The 23,991-nt window shown below is 43.9% G+C and overlaps 1 protein-coding gene across 1 annotated transcript in view; it reads right to left on the minus strand.

Annotated features, from left to right (window-relative positions):
* LOC146359228 (uncharacterized) overlaps positions 1 to 23,991 on the minus strand; it is a 120,540-nt gene that overhangs the window by 88,594 nt on the left and 7,955 nt on the right. Inside the window, exon 3 of the mRNA XM_084812731.1 lies at positions 18,828 to 18,932. Within this exon, the coding sequence (XP_084668857.1) occupies positions 18,828 to 18,932 (105 nt within the window). The remainder of the gene's footprint in view (positions 1 to 18,827; positions 18,933 to 23,991) is intronic.

A 23,991-nucleotide genomic window follows, 5' to 3' on the forward strand; every position in this document is an offset into this window, starting at 1 on the left:
TTAGGGCTTTTCTACATAAGGTGTTTAACCTGCAACTTTACTGAGGCTTCTGCTTCTGGATTCTTTGTGGGATTAAGACTGGCTCCTTTATATAAGTTTTTTTTTTCTGGGGTTTTTCATAAGAACATAAGAAAAAGCATGCTTGATCAGACCAAGGGTCCATCTAGTCCAACATTCTGTTCACTGAGTGGCCAACCAGCTGTCGACCGGGAACCCACAAGCAGGACACAAATGCAATGGCACCCTTCTGCCCATGTTCCCCAGCAACTGGTGTACATAGGCATATTGCCTCTGATACTGGAGGTAGCACATAGCCATCAGGACTAGTAGCCACTAATAGCCTTCTCCTCCATTAATTTGTCTACCCCCCTTTTTAATCTATTTTTATTTTTATTTTATTTTTATAAATGAAATAAACACTACCAACAACATAATCAAAATCTTCAGTTTCAAACATTACAGTATTCTGAGGAAAAGAAAAAAGGGAGGATAGCAAAAGAAGGAAGAGAAAAAAAGAAAAAACAGGATTATATTCAACTTCAATAAGAACAAACTAAATATCCAAATATAAATCCAATTGCAAATTATACCTATACAGCATTCTTCCGAACATTGCAAGTATTATTAAATCTTCAATCCACTACACCACAAACGGTGAACCTTATCTTTCAATATCATAACTTCAGTCTTATAGCAAAGGAATGGGAGCAAACAATCCATTTCCATTGGCCATATGTTAGCATTCAGTTAATGCATATTAATAAACATTAAAGGTTTGTTGTTGTTGTTCAGTCGTGTCCGACTCTTCGTGACCCCATGGACCATAGCATGCCAGGCCTAATAATCCCATAATAATATTAATAATAATAATAAAAAAGAGGGGGAAAAGTTTAAGAAAAAGATAAAAAAATACAAAACAAAAGCAAATCAACCCCCTTTTAAAGCCGTCCAAATTGGTTTCCATCATTATATCTTGTGGTAGGAAATTCCATAGTCTGACTATGAGGCAATCTACATTACAACTTTAAACTTGTTTCAAACCTGTTTTTAGTGATTACGGCTACCAAATACAGGAATTCTGGGAATTGTAGCTCTAGGAAGAGGGGCCGCTTGGACAGGGGACAGGGGACAGGGGTCTCTAGCAAAGAATTCTCAGTACCCTCATGAAACTAAAGGATCCCTTTAGATAAACTGGTTTGAAACCAGTTTAAAGTTGTAATGTAGATTGGCTCTAGGTACAGTGTGAAGAAGTTTTTATCTGTCCTGAACCTCCCACCAATCAGCTAGGGACGGCGGAGAATTCCGCCACGGATTTCAGTGAGGCCGAATGCACTGGCATTTGGCCCCCTGAAATCCGTGGCGGAACGGCATGCCCCCCTTGGACCCCCTGCGGATTCCCCCCGGGATGAAGCTTACCTGGGGCGGATGTTCCGGACGGCGGCGGCTCTGGAGGTGGCTGTTCTTTCGACCAGCTGCTGCAGCTGCCATTTGCATCCTGGGCTTTGCCATGATAGGCTACGTAAGTATTTACGTAGCCTATCGCGGCAAGCCAAGCAAAACAAAGAACCAAAAACAGCATACACAAATGGAGGCTGCTACGGCGGCCACCATTTGCGTTCCCTATTTTTCACCATTTTAGCCTACGTAAATATTTATGAAGGCTATTACGGTGAAAAAAAAGGGGAACGCAAATAGCGTAGTGGGCGCTATTTGCGTTCCTTTTTCCCCGCTGTTTTAGCCTAAGTAAATATTTATGTAAGCTATTACGGCAAAAAAAAAAGGAACGCAAATAGCACCCACTATGCTATTTGTGTTCCCCTCTTTTTTTTGCCGTAATAGCCTATGTAAATATTTGCGTACGCTGTTTCTCCCCCCCCCCAGTCCTGATAGGCTATGTTAATACTTATGTAGCCTATCAAGGCAGCCTGGCTGTATGCAAATGGATGCAAATTTGCATCCACAGTAGCCCGTCCGCGGCCGGAACTCCGGCTGCGGACGGCCCTGGCCGGCTGCTCCGCAGAGCTGTCACGGAGTGGAGCTGGCCAGGCAGGATTCTGGGGGGGGGAGGACTGGATTGCCTCCCCCCCGTCGAGGATTCCAGGGGGAGGGACAGAGTGCCTCCCCCCACACTACGAATCAATTCCACGAAAAGGTAAGTGACTTTCGTACATCCCTACAATCAGCTTCATGGGATGACCCCAGGTTCTCGTATTGTGAGAGAGGGAGAAAAATGTCTCCCTATCCACATTCTCCACACTGTGCATAATTTTGTGGACCTCTATCATGTCTCCCCTTACCCTCCTTTTTTCCAAGCTAAGCAAGCCCAGCTGTTGTAACCTTCTCTCATAGGGGAGACGCTCCAGCCCCTTGATTATTTTAATTGCCCTTTTCTGTATTTTTTTCCAGCTCTACAATATCCTTTGTTAGATGTGGTGACCAGAACTGTACACTGTATTCCAAGTGTGGTTGCACCATAGATTTGTATAAGGGCTGTATGATATTGGCAGTGTTATTCTCAATTCCTTTTCTAACTATGCCTAACATGCAGTTTGCCTTTTTTACAGCAGCCACACACTGGATTGACATTTTCAGCGAGCTGTCCACAACAACCCCAAGATCTCTTTCTTGGTTGGTCACCGCTAACTCAGATCCCATCAGGCTATATTTGAAGTTGTGGTTTTTTGCCCCAATGTGCATCACTTTACACTTGCTTACGCTGAAGCACATTTGCCATTTGGATGCCCATTCTCCCAGTTTGGAATTATCCCTTTGAAGCTCCTCACAATTCCTTTTTGTTTTAACCACCCTAAATAATTTGGTCATCAGCGAGCGAACTTGGCCACTTCACTGTTCACTCCTAATTCCAGATCATTTATGAACAAGTTGAAAAGCACTGGTCCCAATAGAGATCCCTGTGGGACTCCACTATTTACTCCCCTCCATTGGGAGAATTTACCATTTATTCCTACTCTCTGCTTTCTGTTCTTTAGCACTGAACCATAAAAGGACTGCTAAGTTTGCTCAGGAGTCTTTTGTGAGGGACTTTATCAAAAGCCCTTTGGAAGTCCAAGTAAACAATGTGTATCGGTTCACCCCTGTCTGCATATTTATTGACACTCTCAAATAACTCTAAAAGGTTAGTGAGACAGGACCTACCTTTGCGGAAGCCTTGTTGATTCTTTTTCAGCAGTAGGGATGTCACAGAATTCCACCACGGATCTCGGTGAGGCCAAATGCCAGTGCATTCGGCCCCCCGAACTCCGTGGCGGAATGGCCTGCCTCCCCGCCCCCCGTGGATCCCCCCCAGGACGAGACTTACCTGGGGCAAATCTTTCCGGCAGCGGTGGCGGCAGCGGTGGTGGCTGCGGCAGCGGCTGCGGTGGCTGGTCTTCCGACTGGCTGCCGCCGCCGCCATTTGCAGTCTTGTAAAAAACAACAACAACAACCACATGATAGGCTACATAAAGATTTACATAGCCTATCATGGCTGGGTTTAAAAAACAAACAAACTGCGTATGCAAATGGCGGCTATGGCTGCCGCCATTTGCGTTCCTTACTTTTGGCCGTCTTAGTCTACGTAAATATTTACATAGACTATGATGGTGAAAATAAAGGGGAACACAAATAGCGTAGTGGGCACTATTTGCGTCCCTTTTTGATTCGCCGTTTTAGCCTACGTAAATATTTACGGTGAATCCAAAAGGGACACAAATAGTGCCCGCTACGCTATTTGCATTCCCCTTTATTTTCGCCATCATAGTCTACGTAAATATTTATCTAGATCAAGACAGCCAAAAATAAGGAATGCAAATGGCGGCGGCCGTAGCCGCCGCCATTTGTGTATGCGGTTCCCCCCCCCCCCAGAGCCCTCCACGGCCGGAAATCTGGCTGCGGACAGCTCTGGTCTGGCTGGGCCTGGCCGGCTGCTCCACGGAGCTGCTGCAGAGCACAGCCGGCCGTGGAGGATTCCGGGGGGGAGGAATGGATCGCCTCCGTCCCGTCAAGGATTCCAGGGGGAGGGACAGAATGCCTCCCCCCCACCATCAACATAATCCGTGGAAAGGTAAGTGACTTTCGTACATGCCTATTCAGCAGAGCTTTTCCTTCTATATGCTTACTGATTTTATCTTTAATAATACTTTCAACCAATTTACCTGGAATAGATGTTAAGCTAACCGGCCTGTAATTTCCCAGATCCCCCCGGATCCCTTTTTAAAAATTGCTCTTACATTGGCCATTCTCCAGTCCTCTGGTACAGAAGCTGATCTTATGGACATGCTGCATATTTTGGTTAGGAGATCAGCAATTTCATATTTGAGTTCTTTAAGAGCTCTGTCTGGGCCTGGTGATTTATTTACTTTCAATTTGTCAATAAGGTTGAGAAGTCATCTTTTGTCACCATTTGTCTCAGTTCCTCAGACTCCCTTCCTGAAAACATCAGTTCAGGCACAGGCATCTGTCCTATATCTTCTGCAGTGAAAACAGATGAAATTAATTCATTCAGCTTCTCTGCAATCTCTTTGTCCTCCTTCAGTACCCCTTTAACTCTACTGTCACCCAGTGATCCAGCTGCCTCCCTAGCTGGTTTCCTGCTTCTGAAATGTTTAAAGAATTATTTGTTGTTGGTCTTGATATTGTTAGCAATATGCTCTTCAAAATGCTATTTTTGTATCTCTTATTGTCTGCTTGCATCATCTTTGTGCAAGCTTGTGCATCCTTTTGTTTTCCTTACTTGGGCAACACTTCTATTTTCTGAAGGAAGTCCTTTTTTCGCTGATAGCTTCCTTGACACTGCTTGTTAACCATGCTGGTGACCTCTTGGACTTCGTGCTACCTTTCCTAACCAATGGTACACATTTTAGCTGAGCTTCTATTATTGTTTTGCGTAACCTCCAAGCATTTTGAAGGGATTTAACCCTCTTGACTCCCCCTTTCAACTTTCTGTTCGTGAATTCCCTCAGTTTAGAGAAATTTTCTCTTTTGAAGTCAAATGTGAGTGTGACTATGTTGGACTTCCTGGGCAATTTTCCACTTAAGTATATATTAAATCTGATAGCACAGTGGTCACTGTTTCTAGTTGGTCAACAACATTTACATCTTGGACTAGTTCCTGGGTGAAACCACTTAGGATTAATTCCAAGGTCACCTCCCCTCTGGTCAGTTCCATGACCAACTGTTCTAGGGCACAGTCATTTAGATCATCAATAAATTTAAGCTCTTTCTTTCTCTGCCTTTCTATATGTTCTATTACACAACCACTAAGTGCTGCTGCAGTCTAGCAGAATTCCACAAATACACGAGGATTCTATAACGCAATTCAGAAAAATACCAGATTTTCTTTGTTAGAAAAAAAACCCTGCAATAATGGTTGCAAATAGGGATGGCGGAGAATTTCTCCACGAATCTCGGGGAGGCCAAATGCCAACGCATTCGGCCCCCTGAAATTGGTGGTGAAATTTTCCGCCCCCCACCCCCCCTGGTATGGGACTTATCTCCCTCGAATGTCCCTCTCAGCGGCGGGGCCTGGCGGCGGTTCGGCAGGGGCGGCGGCCGGTCTTCCAACTGGCTGCTGCTGCCGCCATTACAAAGTGAATGTAAAAAACAACAACACACACACGTGATAGGCTACGTAACGATTTATGTAGCCTATCACGGCTAGATTTCCAAAGTCAGCCATGATAGGCTACGTAAATCGTTACGTAGCCTATCACGGCTGACTTCGAAAAAAAAAAAGCACGTACGCAACTGGCGGCGCCCATGGGCGCCGCCATTTGCGTTCCTTATTTGGGCCCGGGTAGTCTACGTAAAGATTTACGTAGACTACGGCGAAAATAAGGGCAATGCAAATAGCGTTTGCATTGCCCTTAAATAAATCTTTACGTAGACTACCCAGGCCCAAATAAGGAATGCAAATGGTGGCGCCCATGGGCACCGCCAATTGCGTACGCATTTTTTTTCTTTCGAAGTCACCCGTGATAGGCTACGTAACGATTTACATAGCCTATCATGGCTGACTTTGGAAATCTAGCTGTGATAGGCTACGTAAATCGTTACGTAGCCTATCACGTGTGTGTGTGTTTTTTTACATTCACTTTTTTATTTCGTGGCCGGGGAGACGGGGCGCCTCCTCCGCTGGCCTGAACTTCGGGGGGAGAACCGAAGCGCCTCCCCCCCACCACGAAGCAAGCTGCGGGACCAGGTAAGTGACTTTTGTACATCCCTAGTTGCAAAGCATGAGAGAAGCTCTGCAGGATGACAACATCCTGTAAGGGACTTGTAAACTATGGTGAGTGAGGAATCATGAGCACACAATAAAAGCCTCGTGTAGAAAGTCTCTTAGTCATGACTAACCTAAATCCCATTGGTTTCAATGGGTCTACTCTAAGCATGCCTAAATCCAGATTTAACCCTCCATCAATAAATACAAATAAATACAAAATAAATACAAAGCTGTTACTTAGAAGTCACCTGCCATGTTCCCTATCACCTTCCTCCTCCTCCTGCTATTCCCCAACCCCTCATTTTTTCCCCTTTCCTTTTCCCCACTTGACTTTTGTCTCTTGTATTTGTTTCCTTTTGGGGAAGGTAATTTTGTATATGCAGTTGAACTTTATGTTGTAGAAGCTGATCAACAGAAATATTTATTGAGGGGAGGGGCCATTTTATTTTTATTTATTTATTTCATTTATTTCATTTCTATACCGCCCAATAGCTGAAGCTCTCTGGGCGGTCATTTTAGGGAGCTGTACGTGTGCAGAGGATTTTGTTTGGTCTTACTTCTGTATATGAAAAAAATGAATACTCTTTAAATTTTAAAATTACAAAGAAATAAAACTGGCAGGCCGGTTAAGCACCCCCACCTCCATCTACTATCCTCTACCATAAATTGTAGCTTCCTGCAACGACTTTACAGTTATTTGGCAGAGATCTATGTTCCCAGGCCTGGGTCAGCTGCCAAATGTCTAGTTTGGGTTCAGCAAACAGTATCTAGCAGCAAGGAAGCACTGGAGATGCACCTGAGCTTGATCAAAATTACTGCCTTTTTGAAAAATGGATTCCAGACTGAATTCAATCAAGCTGGTATCTAAATTCATCGTATCTCCTGTTCTAAAACCAGCCTTGTCCTTAGCAATCACCTGCTAAAAAGGTATTAGTCCATCCCACCAAAGGGTAGGTGCTTCACTCATTCAGAGTATGATTAAAACAATAACAGGAAGAGAGAGTTCACTTCGACTTCAAAAACGTTATGGCTAATACATTAACATTTCATTTCATTGTTTACATTTCTATATTGCCCAAGTTCTCTGGGAGGTTTCAAAAGATTAAAAACCTTAAAAATGTAATATTGTACACAGTATAAAAACTGTTTAGATACATTCATGTAAACAGACACACATGCACACACACACACACACACACACACACAGAGTTTTAACAATCAACAATAAGAAAATCCAGGACCTGATGTGTTCTATTTTCCTGTATTAAAAGTATTCATTGTTTGTATTGCTTTTCTCTCATTTAACCTAAAAAACCCCTGTGAGCTGCCCAGAGAACTTTGGCTATTGGGTGGTATAGAAATGTAATAAATAAATAAATAAATCTCTAGTCCTAAGTATTTGTTTGTGATGCTATTGTAAAGTCCACAGTTCCACCATGATGTTATGCTGCAATAGCTCTTCTAGGAACACTTTGTTTTAAGTACTTATACAACTTTGGCATGCAATTGCAGGACTGGACTGTAGACCTTTCTTCCAGTGACCCAAACCAATGTGCATATGACCCACCATGTGCATATGATATTAGATCCATTTTTTTAACATGCCAAGCAAATTCCAAATGAAACATTCCCAGTTATATAAAATTTTCCTCATGCTTTTGAAAAATAAATAAAAGTATTTTTTTTAAAAAAACTTCCCTTATGCATCTGCCCTCCTAAATTCATATTTATTTTTCTTCCTAAGATACTCCTTAATTCATTCCCATTCTTCTCTTGCTTGGCTTTGCTGCTTCAAATTTTATGGCATTGTACTAACTCACATACTTCCATATGCTGATCTACACCTGTCCCAAATTTGTCAGTCTCTATTAGAAAGACGGTGCTCTGAATTGTAGCTAAGCAGGCGAGTAATCAAAATCTTGCACCATTTCAGCCAGGCCATAGGTTTTGATGAGGCTCTGTGATGCAGCTTGGGCTGTAGGGTTCTGCTAGGGATTAGATCTTGAGCAGGGACAGGTTGGGACAAGTTTCTCATGAAGCAGGTAGAAAGAGATCAGTACCAAGAAAGGTCCAAGTGAGGGGGGAAACCAGACAGCATTGTATGTATGTTGGTCCAATGGAAATCAGAGAAAGACTGAAGGTTGAATAGTAAGTTACCAGCCTTTAGGCTGAGACTTTGATCCGTAAAGGGGCCTCATCTCTTTCAGCAACCTCAGGCTGTGATGACATGGGAGTGGTTGTCAGAGTCTGAGGCTGGTAATGCAACCTTCTCTGGATTCAGGGTGAGTGTGTGTGCTCCTTGGAATACCTCTGGAAAAGTGAATTCTGAGAAGACAGAAGCCTCACAATGTCTTTCTATGGCTAAGTCTTCTCCCATTGATTCTGGAACCTCTCCTAAAAGCAAGGGGTCAGGATCCTCTGTGGATGCTGGTTTGGGATGGTGATCCATGACATATCTATGGAAGATCTTTGCCAGCAAAACAGGAAAGACAGCTAAAGCAAAAGCAACAGGGACTAAAAATGGAATCTAACAGGATTTTAAAGGAGGGGTTTCAGGAAAAACTTTTGCCTCATTGAAATAACTATTTTTACCCAATAAACAAATAAAAATTGGAGATCCAATGCTATCTACAGCAATTCAAAAATATTAAATGCAACCTAATTCAAATCTGTACAGATGGACATCAGCAGAAATAATTGTAAACATGCTGTTTTGCCAGCTGCATAATTTAAGAAAAAAAAGAGTGTTCAATATGCAATCTTACATTGATATTATAGTATACTTGAGAGAAAGAAAGAGAGGGAGGGAGGGAAGGAGAGAAAGAGAGAGAGGGAGAGAGAGAGATCCTGTTCATATTTAAAGACATTGGGTATGATACATCCAGAGTCAGAATCAATGTGCACATTATGTTGGAAATACGTAGCTACATTCAATGAATCCCCCACATAATTTTCTAAACCCTCTCACAATTTAAAAACAGAAGAAGTATCTAGAAATGTTTAATATCAAAAACCACTTTCTAGTCAGGTAGCACTAGGCATTATACTAATCAAGTAGTGTGTAGCTAAGTCTGATAGATTTATTTTAGGGGTGTACGAAAGTCACCTTTTCGCGGATTCTGTTCGTGGGGGGGGAGGCGCTCCATCCCTCCCCCCGGAATCCTCAACGGGGGGGAGGTGATCCTGTCCTCCCCCCTGGAATCCTTGACGGCCAGCTCTGGATTTCCGGCCGCGGACTGGCTGGTGCGGACGCAAATGGCGGCTGCCGTAGTGGCCGCCATTTGCATCCAGCCAGGGAGCCGTAATAGGCTACGTAAGTCTTTACGTAGCCTATCACATCTGGGTAAAAAAAAAAAAAACGGCGTACGCAAATGGCAGCGGCTATGGTGGCCACTATTTGCGTTCCTTATTTTTTTGCTGTTTTAGTCTATGTAAATATTTACGTAGACTATTACGGTGAAAAAAAAGGGGAACGCAAATAGCGTAGTGGGCACTATTTGCGTTCCTTATTTATTCGCCATTTTAGCCTACGTAAATATTTACGTAGGCTAAAACAGTGAAAAATAAGGAACGCAAATGGTGGCCACCGTAGCTGCCGCCATTTGCGTACTCCGTTTTTTTTTTTTTTTTTTTACCCAGACATGATAGGCTACATAAAGACTTATGTAGCCTATCACGGCTAGGACCAGACTGCAAATGGCGGCTGTGGCAGCTGGTCGAAAGACCAGCCACCGCCGAAGCTGCTGCTGGAGCCGCCACTGTCCAGAACATCTGCCCCAGGTAAGTCTCATCCCAGGGGGGATCTGCGGGGTGGCGTGGGCGTGGCAGGCCGTTCTGCCATGGATTTTTGGGGGCTGAATGCCAGGGCATTCGGCCTCACTGAAGTCCGTGGCGGAATTCTCCGCCATCCCTAATTTATTTACTGTAGCGAAACTGTGCACATTTCTGATTCAGATCAGGACCAACACTCCCTGAGGTGGCGAGATTAAACCTCCCCTGACCCATTTTTCCCAAGATTCCCCCCTGGGAGGGGGTTAAAAAAGAAAAAAAGGCTTCTATTTACTCAAGTGTTGTTGTTTTTTTTTCATTTTTAACCCCCTTTCCCCCCCATGGGAGGGAAGGTGGAATTTTTTGGGCGGGACAAGGGGAAAGATTTAATCCTCTCCTCCTGGAGGATGCTGGTCCCAATCCAAAACAAGGTTGCATGTAGTTACACTAGAGTAAATAAAATTATTGGGATCAACTACCTCTGCTACACAATTAGCATAATGTGTAGTTTAGCTCTTAGTTGTACCTGGATGGAGTTTCCTGTTACTATTTTGTTCTTGTAGAGAAAGGCAAGATTATTTCTAGCTTCCTGACGGATGTGTCCAGCCTTTCGTGACACACCAAACTATACTTAGCACAAATAACTGTTTGCAAACCACTTCAAACTATGATTTCCAAGCCAGGACGGTGGCCTGTCTGGAGATTCAGGATAGATAAAAGGAAATGCTTCTTCACACAGCGCATAGTTAAACTATGGATTTTGCTACCACAAGATATAGTGATGGCCACCAACTTGGATGGCTTTAAAAGGGATTAGACAAATTCCTGGGGGGTGTCTCCATGGCAATGGAAGGAGAAGCCAATGGTGGTTTACTGGGATTTTTCAAGGAGCCGGCTTTGGTCTGCGCAGAGCTCCATGGACGAGTGCACCACACCATTCTAAATCCCTTCACAGGAACATACTTCTGGGTGGAGTGGGGGGATTAGAGTGAACGGGGTTGCTTAACCAATAAGAGAGGCTTCCCTCCTTCCAATGCAAGAGGCTTCCCCCATCCTTTCTTACAGATGACAAATCAGTGAATGATCGAAGCTTCAATGCTTCGCATTAGAAACATTAAACATTAAAGAAACACGGGTGCAGCCTTCTTTGTCCCCTGAAGCTCGCAATGCTGTGAACAATCAAAGCTTTGAAGCTTCATATTAATTACTCCCTTACAGCTGAGAAAGCAGCTTTGACATAGTGCTTCACAGCCTTTAGGAGAGTTAACCTTCTGAATACTTGAAGGACCGTGGCTCCAACCAGCCCCCTTTCTAATCCCCTTTCTCCTTTCCGCTGAAGCTCCTGATGCTGCAAAGGATCGCAGCTGGAAATTAATTACTTCCCAAAGCAAGAAAGCAAACATCAAAGACACACAGCTTTGACATAGCTTTAAGGCTCCTAAATGCGTTATTTTGATGCATGGGAATCTAAGTAACTTCTGGAGTGCGCATTTTGGGAGCAAGCATAATTGACCACAATGGGAGTTTCTTCTGAGCAGAAACACATATGTTTGTGCTGGGAAAGACAGGGATGGGAAAGACAGGGACAGGAAGCCAGCCCCTTTTCTAACCCAATGCAGCACAGGGTCGAAGGTGTGAATTAGTTACTTCCAAACGGTGATAAACCAAACAACAGAGTATTGCAGCTTTGAGATATTGCTTTACAACCTTTAGGGAATTAGGGCTTTAAAATGTGCTATTTCCATTGAGGGGGATCTCTGTAAATTATGAAGTGCAGGGACAAGCCTCATTGACCACAATGGGAGTTACTTCTGAGTAGACACTAATTGGTTTGTGCTGGGAATCCCAGGGACAGGAAACATCCCTTGACCAGGGTCATAGTAAAGGGCACACCACTGGGCAGGGCTAGCATACCTGAGATCAATCTGGGAGTTGGGGCACACAACAACTATACCATAGAGAACCTGACTTAAGGAAAAGAATCAGACTTAAAGTAGTCTCTGGAAATCCGTTTTTTTCCACAAAAAGCTCCAGGGTGGCTGAGGGGTGGCCACAATATCATGTGCCCCAAATGACCTTGGAACAGAGCCAGCTCGCAGCAAATCGACTGTGGAGACACCCCTCTGGAGAAGGCTATCAATGGCTACTAGTACTGATGGCTATGTGCTACCTCCAGTACCAGAGGTGGTATGCCTATGTACACCAGTTGATGGGGAACATGGGCTGGAGGGTGCTGTTGCACTTGTGTCCTACTTGTGGTTTCCCAATCAACAGCTGTTTGGCCACTGTGTGAACAGAATGCTGGACTAGATGGACCCTTGGTCTGATCCTACATGGCTCTTCTTATGCTCTCTTTTGTTCTTAATTTAAGGGTTGGATCTAGATTCATGCTGGATCAACAGCATTGATGAAAGTGGACTTCCCCACTTCCTTCTTCACATGGCAGCCCCTCCAGCCCTTTGAAAATGCTACACTAAGAGTCAGGAGACTTGGCTGAATGGGGTGAGCTGTGGTGTGTGTGGGGAGGGGGGATCCCAAAAATTGGATGGTGGGATCTTCCACAAGAAGAGCCCTTGCTCTGACAGAAGGTGCTTTCCTCTTATGGATAGGGATGGTGGAGAATTTCTCCACGAATCTCCGGGAGGCCGAATGCCAACGCATTCGGCCCCCTGAAATTGGCGGTGAAATTCTCCGCCCACCCCCCCTGCCAGGATGGGACTTACCTCCCTCGAATGTCCCTCTCAGCAGCGGGTCCCGGCTAGGGGTGCACGAAAGCCACTTACCTGGTCTCGCAGCTTGTTCGCGGTGGGGGGGAGGCGCGTCGCTGCTCCCCCCGAAGTTCAGGCTGAGGGGGAGGCTTCCCGCCTCACCCAGCCGAAATTCAGGCCGGGGGGGAGGCTTCCCACTTCGCCTGGCTGAAATTCAGGCTGGGAAGCAGGCGCCTCGCCTCGCCTGGCCGCGAAATAAAAAGTTAAAAAAAATGCCCCCGTGATAGGCTACGTGACGATTAACGTAGCCTATCACGGCTAGATCTGCAAAGTCAGCCGTGATAGGCTATGTTAATCATCACGTAGCCTATCACGGGTGACTTAAAAAAAAAAAAAGCGCGTATGCAAATGGCGGCCCCCATAGGGAGCTGCCATTTGCGTTCCTTATTTGGTCGCTGTAGTCTACGTAAATATTTACGTAGACTATGGCGAAAATAAGGGCAACGCAAATAGTGTTGCCCTTATTTTTGCTGTAGTCTACATAATCTTTACGTAGACTACAGCGACCAAGTAAGGAACGTGAATGGCAGCTCCCTATGGGGGCCACCATTAGCCTTACGTGCTTTTTTTTTTTTTTTAAAGTCACCCGTGATAGGCTACGTGACGATTTACGTAGCCTATCATGGCTGACTTTGCAAATCTAGCCGTGATAGGCTACATTAATCGTCACGTAGCCTATCACAGGGGCATTGTTTTTTTTTTACTTTTATTGGAATGGCGGCGGCGGCAGCCAGTCGAAAGACCGGCTGCCGCCTCTACCCCTGTCAAAGACCTGACGAACCGCCACCGGGACCCGCCACCGGGAGGGACATTCGGGAAAGGTAAGTCCCGTCCCGGGGGGCTTGCCGGGGGCGGGGGGGTGCGGAGAATTTCTCCCCGAAACTACTTCGGGGGGCCGAACACGTTGGCGATCAGCCCCCCGAAGTTTCGGGGAGAAATTCTCCCCCATCCCTAGTCCCGGCAGCGGTTCGGCAGGGGCGGCGGCCGGTCTCCCAACTGGCTGCCGCCGTCGCCATTACAAAGTGAATGTAAAAAACAACAACACACACACGTGATAGGCTACGTAACGATTTACGTAGCCTATCACGGCTGACTTTGGAAAAAAAAAAGCGCGTACGCAAATGGCGGTGCCCATGGGCGCCGCAATTTGCGTTCCTTAATTGGGCAGGGGTAATCTACGTAAAGATTTACGTAGACTACGGCAAAAATAAGGGCAACGCTATTTGCGTTGCCTTTATTTTCGCCGTAGTCTATGTAAATCTTTACATAGACTACCCCTGCCCAAACAAGGAACGCAAATGGCAGCACCCATGGGCGCCGCCATTTGCGTACGCATTTTTTTTCAATGTCACCCATGATAGGCTACGTAAAGATTTATGTAGCCTATCATGGCTGACTTTGAAAAACTAGCCGTGATAGGCTACGTAAATCATTACGTAGCCTATCACGTGTTTATTTTTTTACTTTACTTTACTTTTTTATTTCGTGGCCGGGGAGACGGGGTGCTCCCCCCCGGCCTGAATTTCAGTGGCAAGGGATGGGGCGCCTCCCCCCCGGCCTGAATTTTGGCCGGGTGGGGTGGGGCGCCTCCCCCCTGCCAAGAACTTCGGGGGGAGAACCGAAGCGCCTCCCCCCCACCGCGAAGCAAGCTGCGGGACCAGATAAGGGACTTTCGTCCATCCTTACTTATGGAAGGCAGATTCTGGATCCAATCCATAGTTTGCTGAACCAAACCACTGTGTGCTGTAGTATACTAGTAAATTCTGAGGAGGAAAAATCACTTTTCAGATCCTCTCCATATCTTCTTCAATCCTTTACAAAATTAGAGTGTAATTTTTCATTCTTCCAGCATTTCAAATGGCTTATTGTTATACTGTGAATAAAAGCTGTTCACTCATCTCAAACTAGGAGGGTAAAAATAATCTTTTCCCCTATGAAAATGTTCTATGAGGAATTCTATCAATAACCCAGCAATGGCAACCACTTCAATCAAGAAAGCTGAAGTGAAACAAATGGGCAGAATGTGAATATGAAGTAGGGTTTGCCAATGAGAAGTGCCTTTGGAGTTTCTAGAGGCATTATTTTATATTTGACTTTTGCTGAATTACATACCTTTAAGTCTTGGCAAAATAGATGCCGCATGCAGACATTACATTTTTCTAAAGGGTTTCTATCAGCTTTTCAAATGCCAGTCCTTTTTGGTGTACCTGTACTGGTTAGCAATTAGCTCCAGAAAGATGGGTATTGTGACAGCATGGGAGAGGAGAAAACCAGCTAACCCAGCACCTACTTTTTCTGTCATCACCATTGCTAGAACCAAGTAGTTATCATTGTTTCCTGGCTGTCTCCACTGAACAGTCCTTTAACCTTTGGAACTTAATTATTGACCCAGGCCAGCCAGCTCTCTGTGGCATGGCACTCAGACAAAGTCCCCCCCTCCCCAAGGCTTTGCTTTTATTTGAAGATTTAGTGAGTCATGTAGTTATACAGTCTGAGAGAAAACACTTTTACAGGAAGCCTAATTTTAGAACAGTTTGAATAGTTAGCTATAGGAACAAATAAAAATAAGCACAGGTAAACACATGCAGCTGAACCTATTCTAGACGGTTTTCCTACCCCAGCCAATACTTGGCAACAAAACAGTTTCCAGCTCTCAGTTCAGCTGCTCCCCTCTAGATCCACTGCATGCCTCCATCCTGGCTTCCTTCTGCAATAGTGCTCTAACCCCAATTCTGGTTCTCTCAAATTCCCTCTTCTTCTGTATCTTGATCTGCTACAAAACGTAACTCCTTTTCTTAACTACTATTTCCCATCTTTACTCATATACAGTATTTTCACTCTCTCACCCCACAAAACATTTAGAAGATCGGAAAGAGAATGGAGTCTGGTTAAATTTCTATTTCTCCTCACCTGCCAGGTTCCTAGGCTGATCCTTTGACCCTCCCATGAGCTTGTTTCCCTCTTTAACAGTTAAGTTTCTATGCTGAACTTTTGAACTTCCTGTGAGCTCATACCCTCTCTTAAATCTTACATTCCTGGGTTGAACTTTAAAAGTGCTGTTTTTGACTTTTAAAGCCTTAAATGGTTTGGGACCAAGTTACCTGAAGGGCAGCCTTCACCCATACCAGCCTGCACTTTAAGACCCGAAAGAGAGGCCCTTCTCATTTGCCCTCTGGTGAGAATTGTTATGTGGGTGAGGGTGACCTCTCCTCTGGAATGGAAGTTGCTCTGTCATTGCAGGCATTTAAGAAGGCCTTGGAAACAAGTTATTTTACTCTGGCCTTCTCCAGAGTAATGATTGCTGTTGTTGCTGTTTTTGTTGCTGGTATTGTTGTTGGTATTGTTGTTGGTTTTTACTGCTGTTTTTACTGTGTTCTGTCGTGTTTTTATCACCCATAATATTGTATTGTGTTTATGTGCTTTATTGTTGTACACTACCTTGAGAGGACTTCTGCCCTGAAAAGTGCCCAAGAAATATTTCTTTAATAATAACAACAACAACAGCAACCCCTTTCAGAGACTTCAAACAGCCTCTAAAAAAACAACAATAACAACAATTATTTTATAGCCACAAAATCCACACACAAAATGGCTGAAAGTTTCATTCCTTCACAGGTATATACTTGGGATCATATCATCTGCATATGAGATCCAAGTCTAAACATTTGCCCTGATATCTCTGTCTATTGTACTGGAGTTGCTGCAACACCATTATAACAGTATGTTTTGTGACATTTCACTGTCATTAACTGTTTGCATATTCCATCCTAAACAATAATAAGCAGCTTCAGCTAATTTTACGATTAAGAAGTTAGTGCCTTGTTTCACATACTGAGCTAGCAGTATCAGGCCTTATGCATTAAGGACATTCAGTGTACTGATTTCAAAAGAGAACTGTCTGTTCATCTTGCAACTTCAAATATTAATCTGACAAGTTTATATTTTCCTAGGCGCCGGCAACCTGATTTTTTTTAATCAATTAAAAATTTTGTTACGTAATCTACTGATTAAATGTACATTTTTTCATAAATTAAATATACTAAGTATTTCAATAACAAAATTGGGTTGGATCCTAAGATCCCCTGAGTGAAATTCTGTTCACTAAAAGAGCACTTCTTTTAATGGTTTAGAGCACTCTTTTTATTGTTTTAATTTAAAACAATAACAAAAACAACCCATCCACCCCCAGCAACAATGCATGCCTCTCCTATTTCCTATATAAGAATAAGAAAGGCATTGAGCAGGGGGGTGGACTCGATGGCCTTGTAGGCCCCTTCCAACCCTGCTATTCTATGATTCTAAGGTTTGAACCCCAAAGAAATAGCTTCTTTCTATTGTGTTTGTACTGTTTAGCCAGATGTTCAGTTTCCTACTTGTACAACATTTTCAGTGTTCATACAACATACTGCATGGCCAAACCATGGCCAAAGCATGACATTATGTTTATCCACCACAAAAGACATAGCCATTAAGGGGTTCATCACATGGAGCTTTTATCCTTCTATTGAGATGGCTCTCTCTGGGATGTTTGCGGGCTCTTTACATGATGCTGCTAATGTCCAAGGAGCCTCCTGCAATTTCCCCCAGCCTATCTCATGTTTTCCCAAAATGCAAAATATGTGGTAGTTTTCCCAGCCCATGGAACAGGAGCACCATAACCTCCCTGTGAAATTCTCCAATAGCAGAAGAAACCGCTTTGTCTGCCTGCTGTGGACATCTGCTTTCAGTTGTTGGGGGGGGGCAGTCAAGATGATGACGGCATTGAAGATGGGAGTGGGGTTGCATGGAAGGAGACCTGAGCAGATTTGACAGGTGCAAGGGCAAGAATTGCCTGCCAATTGTGTCTCCTGCCTCCACATTTCTCAACTGGAGGGAGAAGAGGGTAAAATGCCTGCCTGCAACGAAAGGAGACACATCTCATCCCCCACCCCACCAAGCTCAGAAGCAATGTCCTCTGTTGTTTCAGAGCACCCCATTAATTTCAGTTCGGCTTACTCCCAAGTAAGTGTGTTGAGGATTGCAGACTTACAGGGTGATCTTATGTCTACTCAGAAGTAAGTCCCACTGAGCTCAATGGGGCTTATTCCCAAGTAAATGTGCCAAGGGTTGCAGACTTACAGCACAATCTTACATTTTATGTCTACTCAGAAGTAAGCCAGAGATTTCCTGGGGGCTGCGAGAAAACAGTACAGCAGAAGTTAAGCTATGAAAACAAGACTCCCCCCCCCCGCTCATTTGCACACAGGCCAGGGAGAGAGGGAGGAACTCCCTCAGTTCAAACCATGTGGCTGCCGTGTAAAGGAGCACTTCCTAATCCCGCAAAGAAACTGAAAGCAGGAAGCTCCAGAAAAGATGTGGATTTTTGCAGGTTTTTTGCTTAATGTAGAGGCACCCTAAGACTTACGATTTACAAGGTTTAGAGTGCAATCCTAGGTATGTATAGACAGAAAAAAAGTGGCTGGGGAATGCTGGGAGTTGTAGGACTTTTTTTCTGACTAAGCATACATAGGATTGTGCCCTAAACCAATCTGAAGTACCACATTTCTGGCATTTAAAAAGGGGGGGGGGAAAGTAGAAATGCGAACACTTCTCATCAAGCTAAAATCTTCTAAGACCTGAAAGACTAAGGGCTGAGTGTGGTTGTTTCTCCTATGGAGTCTATGCACAACAACAACATTCTTCCACAATTATGTCCTACACTGTGTTCTCATTTTAAAGGTTTTAGAAATTGGGACACCCTACAGGATATATTATGAATGCAGCTGATATTTTCATACACAACAATCTTTCCTCATTAGTACGCAACACCTCATTTTCAGATAGGTATTCAAGCGACATGGTCTGCAAGCAAATTCATAAAAATAGAGGATGCTGTCCTAATAATAAATGTGCTGTGTATTACAGGAACATTTGTACAGCTTCTATGTGTGGGTGATGGGAGGGGAGGGGAAGCAGCAGGGGCTAGTACAAAGCAAATCTGAATCTGAAATAATGCATCTGAAGAAATTAGTTCTATTTCTGTCCTGAACATTTGTCCTAACTCTTCACCCACGTACCACCTGAGCACCTACCTGGCAAGCAGTTGCAGTAAAATTCGCCAATCAAATTATGGCAACTAGCTCCATTTTTGCAGGGTTTGAAGGCACATTCATCAATGTCCATTGAACAATTTTTGTCTGACAGAAAAGAAAATGAAACGTTAAAACTATAAATCATGTAGGGTTTGGGATAGCAGAAAAGCTACTTCATAATCCAAGTGACAACTACATAATTTAACTTTTCCTGGTTGGGAACATTGTATTTTATGTTTGCCTGACAGCTTTAAAGCAAGGGATTTTTACAGATCATAGATAGTAGTTAAATAAATTAAATCTTTTAGTGGCAAGATTATATAAAGCAAATAAAGAATATTTACAAATAGATATTTTGTAAAGTTACTACAAAATCACATTTGCCACAGTATAATTATAGTTAGCATAGTGTTAAAATAACCTTAAAAATCTAAGCTATTTATAAGCCCAGTCATAACAGCAAATTATAAATAGATGTTAAAGCATAGGCAAACAAGAAAGGACCCCAGTGAAGACCAACTAACGAGAAGTGGAATGGATAGCCTGATCCAATGGCATATTAAAATGGCCGCTGCTCTGCCACTAGCTGCACCATCTCAAGCTAGTCTGAATTGTAGTCTTGCTTAGCAGCAACTAAGTAACAAACTTGCAGGGTTAAAATAATATCAAATGTAAGAACAACAATAACCATTCTTACAGCTTCCACAGCAATTTTGTACCTTGCCAGTAATATTTCCCATGAGCAACTCTACCCCATCCCAACAGAAATGGAAAGCATGAATGCAGCAACATCACAACTGCATGGCTGCCAAGACCTAAACCCATTCCTTCTCCCAGGACATTTCCTATGACAGTTGAAGGGTCAGGTAACAATAGCCACACTGCAACTTGCTCCTGCTGTAGTAGCTTAGCTGGGAGACGTGCTGCAGCTGGAGCTGATAAGATTAGCAGTTGCTTCTTCTAGTAGATACTGCCCTTTCCCTCTCTCACCTCTAATACCTGTTCGCAGGCCACATTTTAAATCGAATTCACACTTGCTACTGATTGGCATAACAGTAATGGCAAAGGTATAGGAGCATAAAAACAAAAGTTTCATCCAACATTGTATAAGCAGGCTTCTGCTTATGCAACTGAGTGTTCCATTCCCTCTTTCCCCCTACCTCCCAATCTACTCCCCCACCCTCCAGACTAGATTTTGAGAGAGGGAGGAGGGGCCTGTTCCACTGACACAAGCCTTCTACCACTGGTAGGGCACTTGTTAGATTTCACCCAAAGAAGATTGTATTTCTCAATAATGCTCTTGACTTGCAAGAACGACCAAACTGATTTTTTTAAAGTTAAAAGTAAGCTAAGATGAAAGAGCTGGTGTGGTCCAATGGAAGATATTAAAGTTTTGGGAGAACTGATTACTTGGGTTCTAGACTTTCCTGAGCCATGGAGTCACTGAGTAGGGATGAAAATCACTTACCTGTTTGCGGATTATGTTGATGGTCGGGGGGAGGCGTTCTGTCCCTCCCCCCGGAATCCTGGCTGGCCGGCTCCGCAGGGATTCTGCAGAGCCGCCGGCCAGCTCCGCCAGCAGCCGGACATCCAGCTGCTGGCTAGCAGGGATGCAAATGGCGGCGGCCGTAGCCACCGCCGTTTGCATCCCTGCAGTCAGCCGTGATAGGCTACGTAAATGTTTACGTAGCCTATCACGTCTGACTTTAAAAACAACAACAACAACACGTGTACGCAAATGACAGCGGCCACGGCCACCGCCATTTGCGTTCCTTATTTTGGCACGTCTTAGTCTACGTCAAGATTTATGTAGACTAAGACGGCGAAAATAAGGGGAACGCAAATAGCGTAGCTACGCTATTTGCGTTCCCCTTATTTTCACCGTCCTAGTACGTAAATCTTGACGTAGACTAAGACGTGCCAAAATAAGGAACGCAAATGGCGGCGGCTGTAGCCGCCACCATTTGCGTACGCGCGGTTTTTTTTTTTAAAGTCAGACATGATAGGCTACATCAACATTTACGTAGCCTATCACGTTTTTTTTTTTTTAACCTAACTGTGATAGGCTACAGAAATCTTTACGTAGACTATCACGGCTTTTTTTTTTTTTTGCAAATTTATTTGCAAATCGGTAGCACTCAACCTCACCTTTCCATTTATAAAATGGGAATAATAGAGATCAGCTACTGAAGTCTTTCACAAAAACACAAATGTAACTGTGGGTTGGATCCAGGTGTGTGTGTGTGTGTTTTCTGCCAGTGAGAACATTTTCTGATTCTGAGTTCTACTCCAAATGTACCTTTCTCTGGAGCCCCAAGAGCAGATGGGGTGAGGGGAATAAGAGACTGCAGGAAGACGGGGGAATCAATAAAGATCACCATCTCCTCCATCCCAACAGTGGGCTTTCTCTGTGGGGTCACTAAGCCTCCTGTGAATGGAAGGAGTTCTTCTGCTATGGGAGGCAAACTCTGGACCCATTTCAGTGATTGTAAAACACATACCACAATTATGATGGCTTTACAAAAGACCTGTGTGGCTGATCTCTATTATTCCCATTTTATGGAACCATGGTGTTAAAGTTTTACTACTTTCAGAGCAGGAATAAATCCAAGGGGATTTGTTTTAATGACTCTTTGGTTTGTGTTTTAATCACAAGACCAGAATACTTGGGTGGTTGTTGTTATTCAACTATAAGCAGACTAAACACAAATCATGGTCCTTGCTCCTATCATCACCACCCACCACCGCCACCATCATCTGTTGCAATTTATCTCTGGGCCCATTACAGTCATGATCATAAAAGCATTCACCTATGACTAAATACATTACACTATAGCCATGTCTCAAGTGGAGACATGGTTCTCATTTACTTGTTTCCAAAATAAATGACACCAACTGAAATCTGAAAATAAAATTAAAAACACTTAGTAGCATTCCCCAAACACAACCACAAAAAGAACGAACAACTCTAATTTCATCTCATTTTATTCTTAGTTGATGAATGAACGCATTTTCTCCAGTTGATTTCAACTCTTAAGCTTTGGTTCTAATTAAAGAAATCATGCTAATTATTTGCAGATGAGAAACTTTTAGCAAATTATGCCTCTGATTTCATGTAAACAAGGCACTTTGGTTAATTTCTAACAGGGAGCGAAAATTGTCTTGTTGAACCATAATTGATTTTCCCTTTAATTTTATGCAATTCACTGGTAGCTCTACTCTTTATTATTTATGCAGAAATTAACTGTTTAGTATAGTATATGAAGCCCTTTGAAGGACCTTGGAAGATGGGTTCTTCAATAGAAAGTGTTCACTCATGCATTTTCTGTTGGTTTTGTCTTCAGATTTCCATGATATTGTATCACTGTTCGGTCTCTCACTTTACTGTTCTGGTTCCTCATATGGCCCTTTGGGGTTGGTCAGAAAGAGGTGGACGCCAATTATTGGGTTTTAAATTTGTTCACTACTTTACAGATCAATTACACCCATTAACAGTACAATCCTATATGTGTCTACTTGGAAATAAGCCCCATTGAGTTCAATGGGATTTATTCCCAGGTAAGTGCGTATAGGATTGCAGCCTAAATGATTAACTGGGAACAGTGCCTAGCTGTGTGTGTATGAGGGAGAGGGAGGGAGAGCGAGAGAGAGCTAGTTGACTTTACCTGAGGAACTGCTCTGGTTCATCTAGTTGCAATTGTCTGTTGGGTGCCGCGGCTTAAGCCTGAGCTGTGTAATGGCTCCTTCACAATGAGCTTTTATCCTACAACTAGATGGCTCCTTCACGGAAGTTTGTGGGCTCTTTACATGACACCGTGACTCTCCAGGGTGTCTCCTGCACTGAATTCCCTTTGTTCCATTTTTAAATAGATCACAGATAATGAGCTATCAAATTACCCCACTGTGTTGAGTCCCCCCCCCCCCCGTGAAAAGAGGAAAAGCAGCAAGAAGAGGAGCAAGATCAATGAAAGATAATGGAAGACTCAGATATGGAGAGAAGGGAAAGGAAGCATGTGTAAAGGGAGTCAGTTGTGATCCTGCATTTAAAACGGAAACAGAAAGCCCCATTTTAAATGCAGGATTCTAGGATGGTGTAGAGATGCCCTAAGAATGGTGAAGCCCTATGCCTAGCTATAGGGCCTATTCCAGGATCAGCAACATGGTACCTGTGGGTGCCACAGTGCACCCAGACACTGCTTAGGTGCTTGCTGATCCTCCCATTAAAAAAAAATAACAAATATTGTTTATCTTGGACAGCTGGAAAGCAAAGCACTGGCCTCCAGCCACTTTTCCAGTGTGCCCAACAAGCCAGCTAGCTAAAACTAAAACTGGGTGGTGGTGGTGGTTAAAGAAGGAAATGAATGGACCCTGCCACTGCATGGTAAACTTGGGAGCTGGGTATAGAGCAGGACCAGCATGGAGAAGCAGTGACTGGGGGGTTTGCCTGGTGGCTTGTATGTGTGTGTTGCCTCTGTATGTTATGCCTGTGTATTTGTTTTGGGTGGACATGTTTTGCTTGCATATTTTTTGTGGTGAATTTTGCCTCCGTCTGTGTTTCAGGGATAGTAGTTTTGACTGTGTGTGTGTTTTTAGAAGGTAGGGGCAGTTTTGCCTCGGCATTTTTGGGGTGGAGGGGGTTCCCTGAGCATCACCACTTTTCCTTCTGTGAAATGGGAATTCTGTGGGGTATTTATGGGGGTGAATATGTAATTTGGCATCTAGGGGTTCAGATCCAATCTCTGCCTTGTACTTTGTTTCTTCAGCAAGTGACATGATTGTCTGTGAGCCTGCTGGGCAGAAAGAAAGTGGGAGGGAGAGAAAGAGAGAGACGGGGTATCAGGAAGAGAGAGAAAAGAGGTGGCAAAGAATTTCACTGCCGCAAGGTGATGGCCAATGACGGTTTTAAAAGGGGATTGGACAAACTCATGGAGGAGAAGGCTATCAATGGCTGCTAGTCATGATGGTTATAGGTATATTACCTTCAGTATTAGAGGCGGTATGCCTATGCACACCAGTTGCTGGGGAACATGAGCGGGAGGGTGCAGTTGCACTCATGACCTGCTTGTGGGCTTCCCATAGGCAGCTGGTTAGCCACTCTGCGAACAGAATGCTGGACAAGATGGACCCTTGGTCTCATCCAGCAGGGCTCTTCTTGTGTTCTTAT

This window comes from Heloderma suspectum, chromosome 1, assembly GCF_057233095.1.
Source record: "Heloderma suspectum isolate Gila_16-S chromosome 1, 16-S_ref, whole genome shotgun sequence".
NCBI lineage: Eukaryota > Metazoa > Chordata > Lepidosauria > Squamata > Helodermatidae > Heloderma > Heloderma suspectum.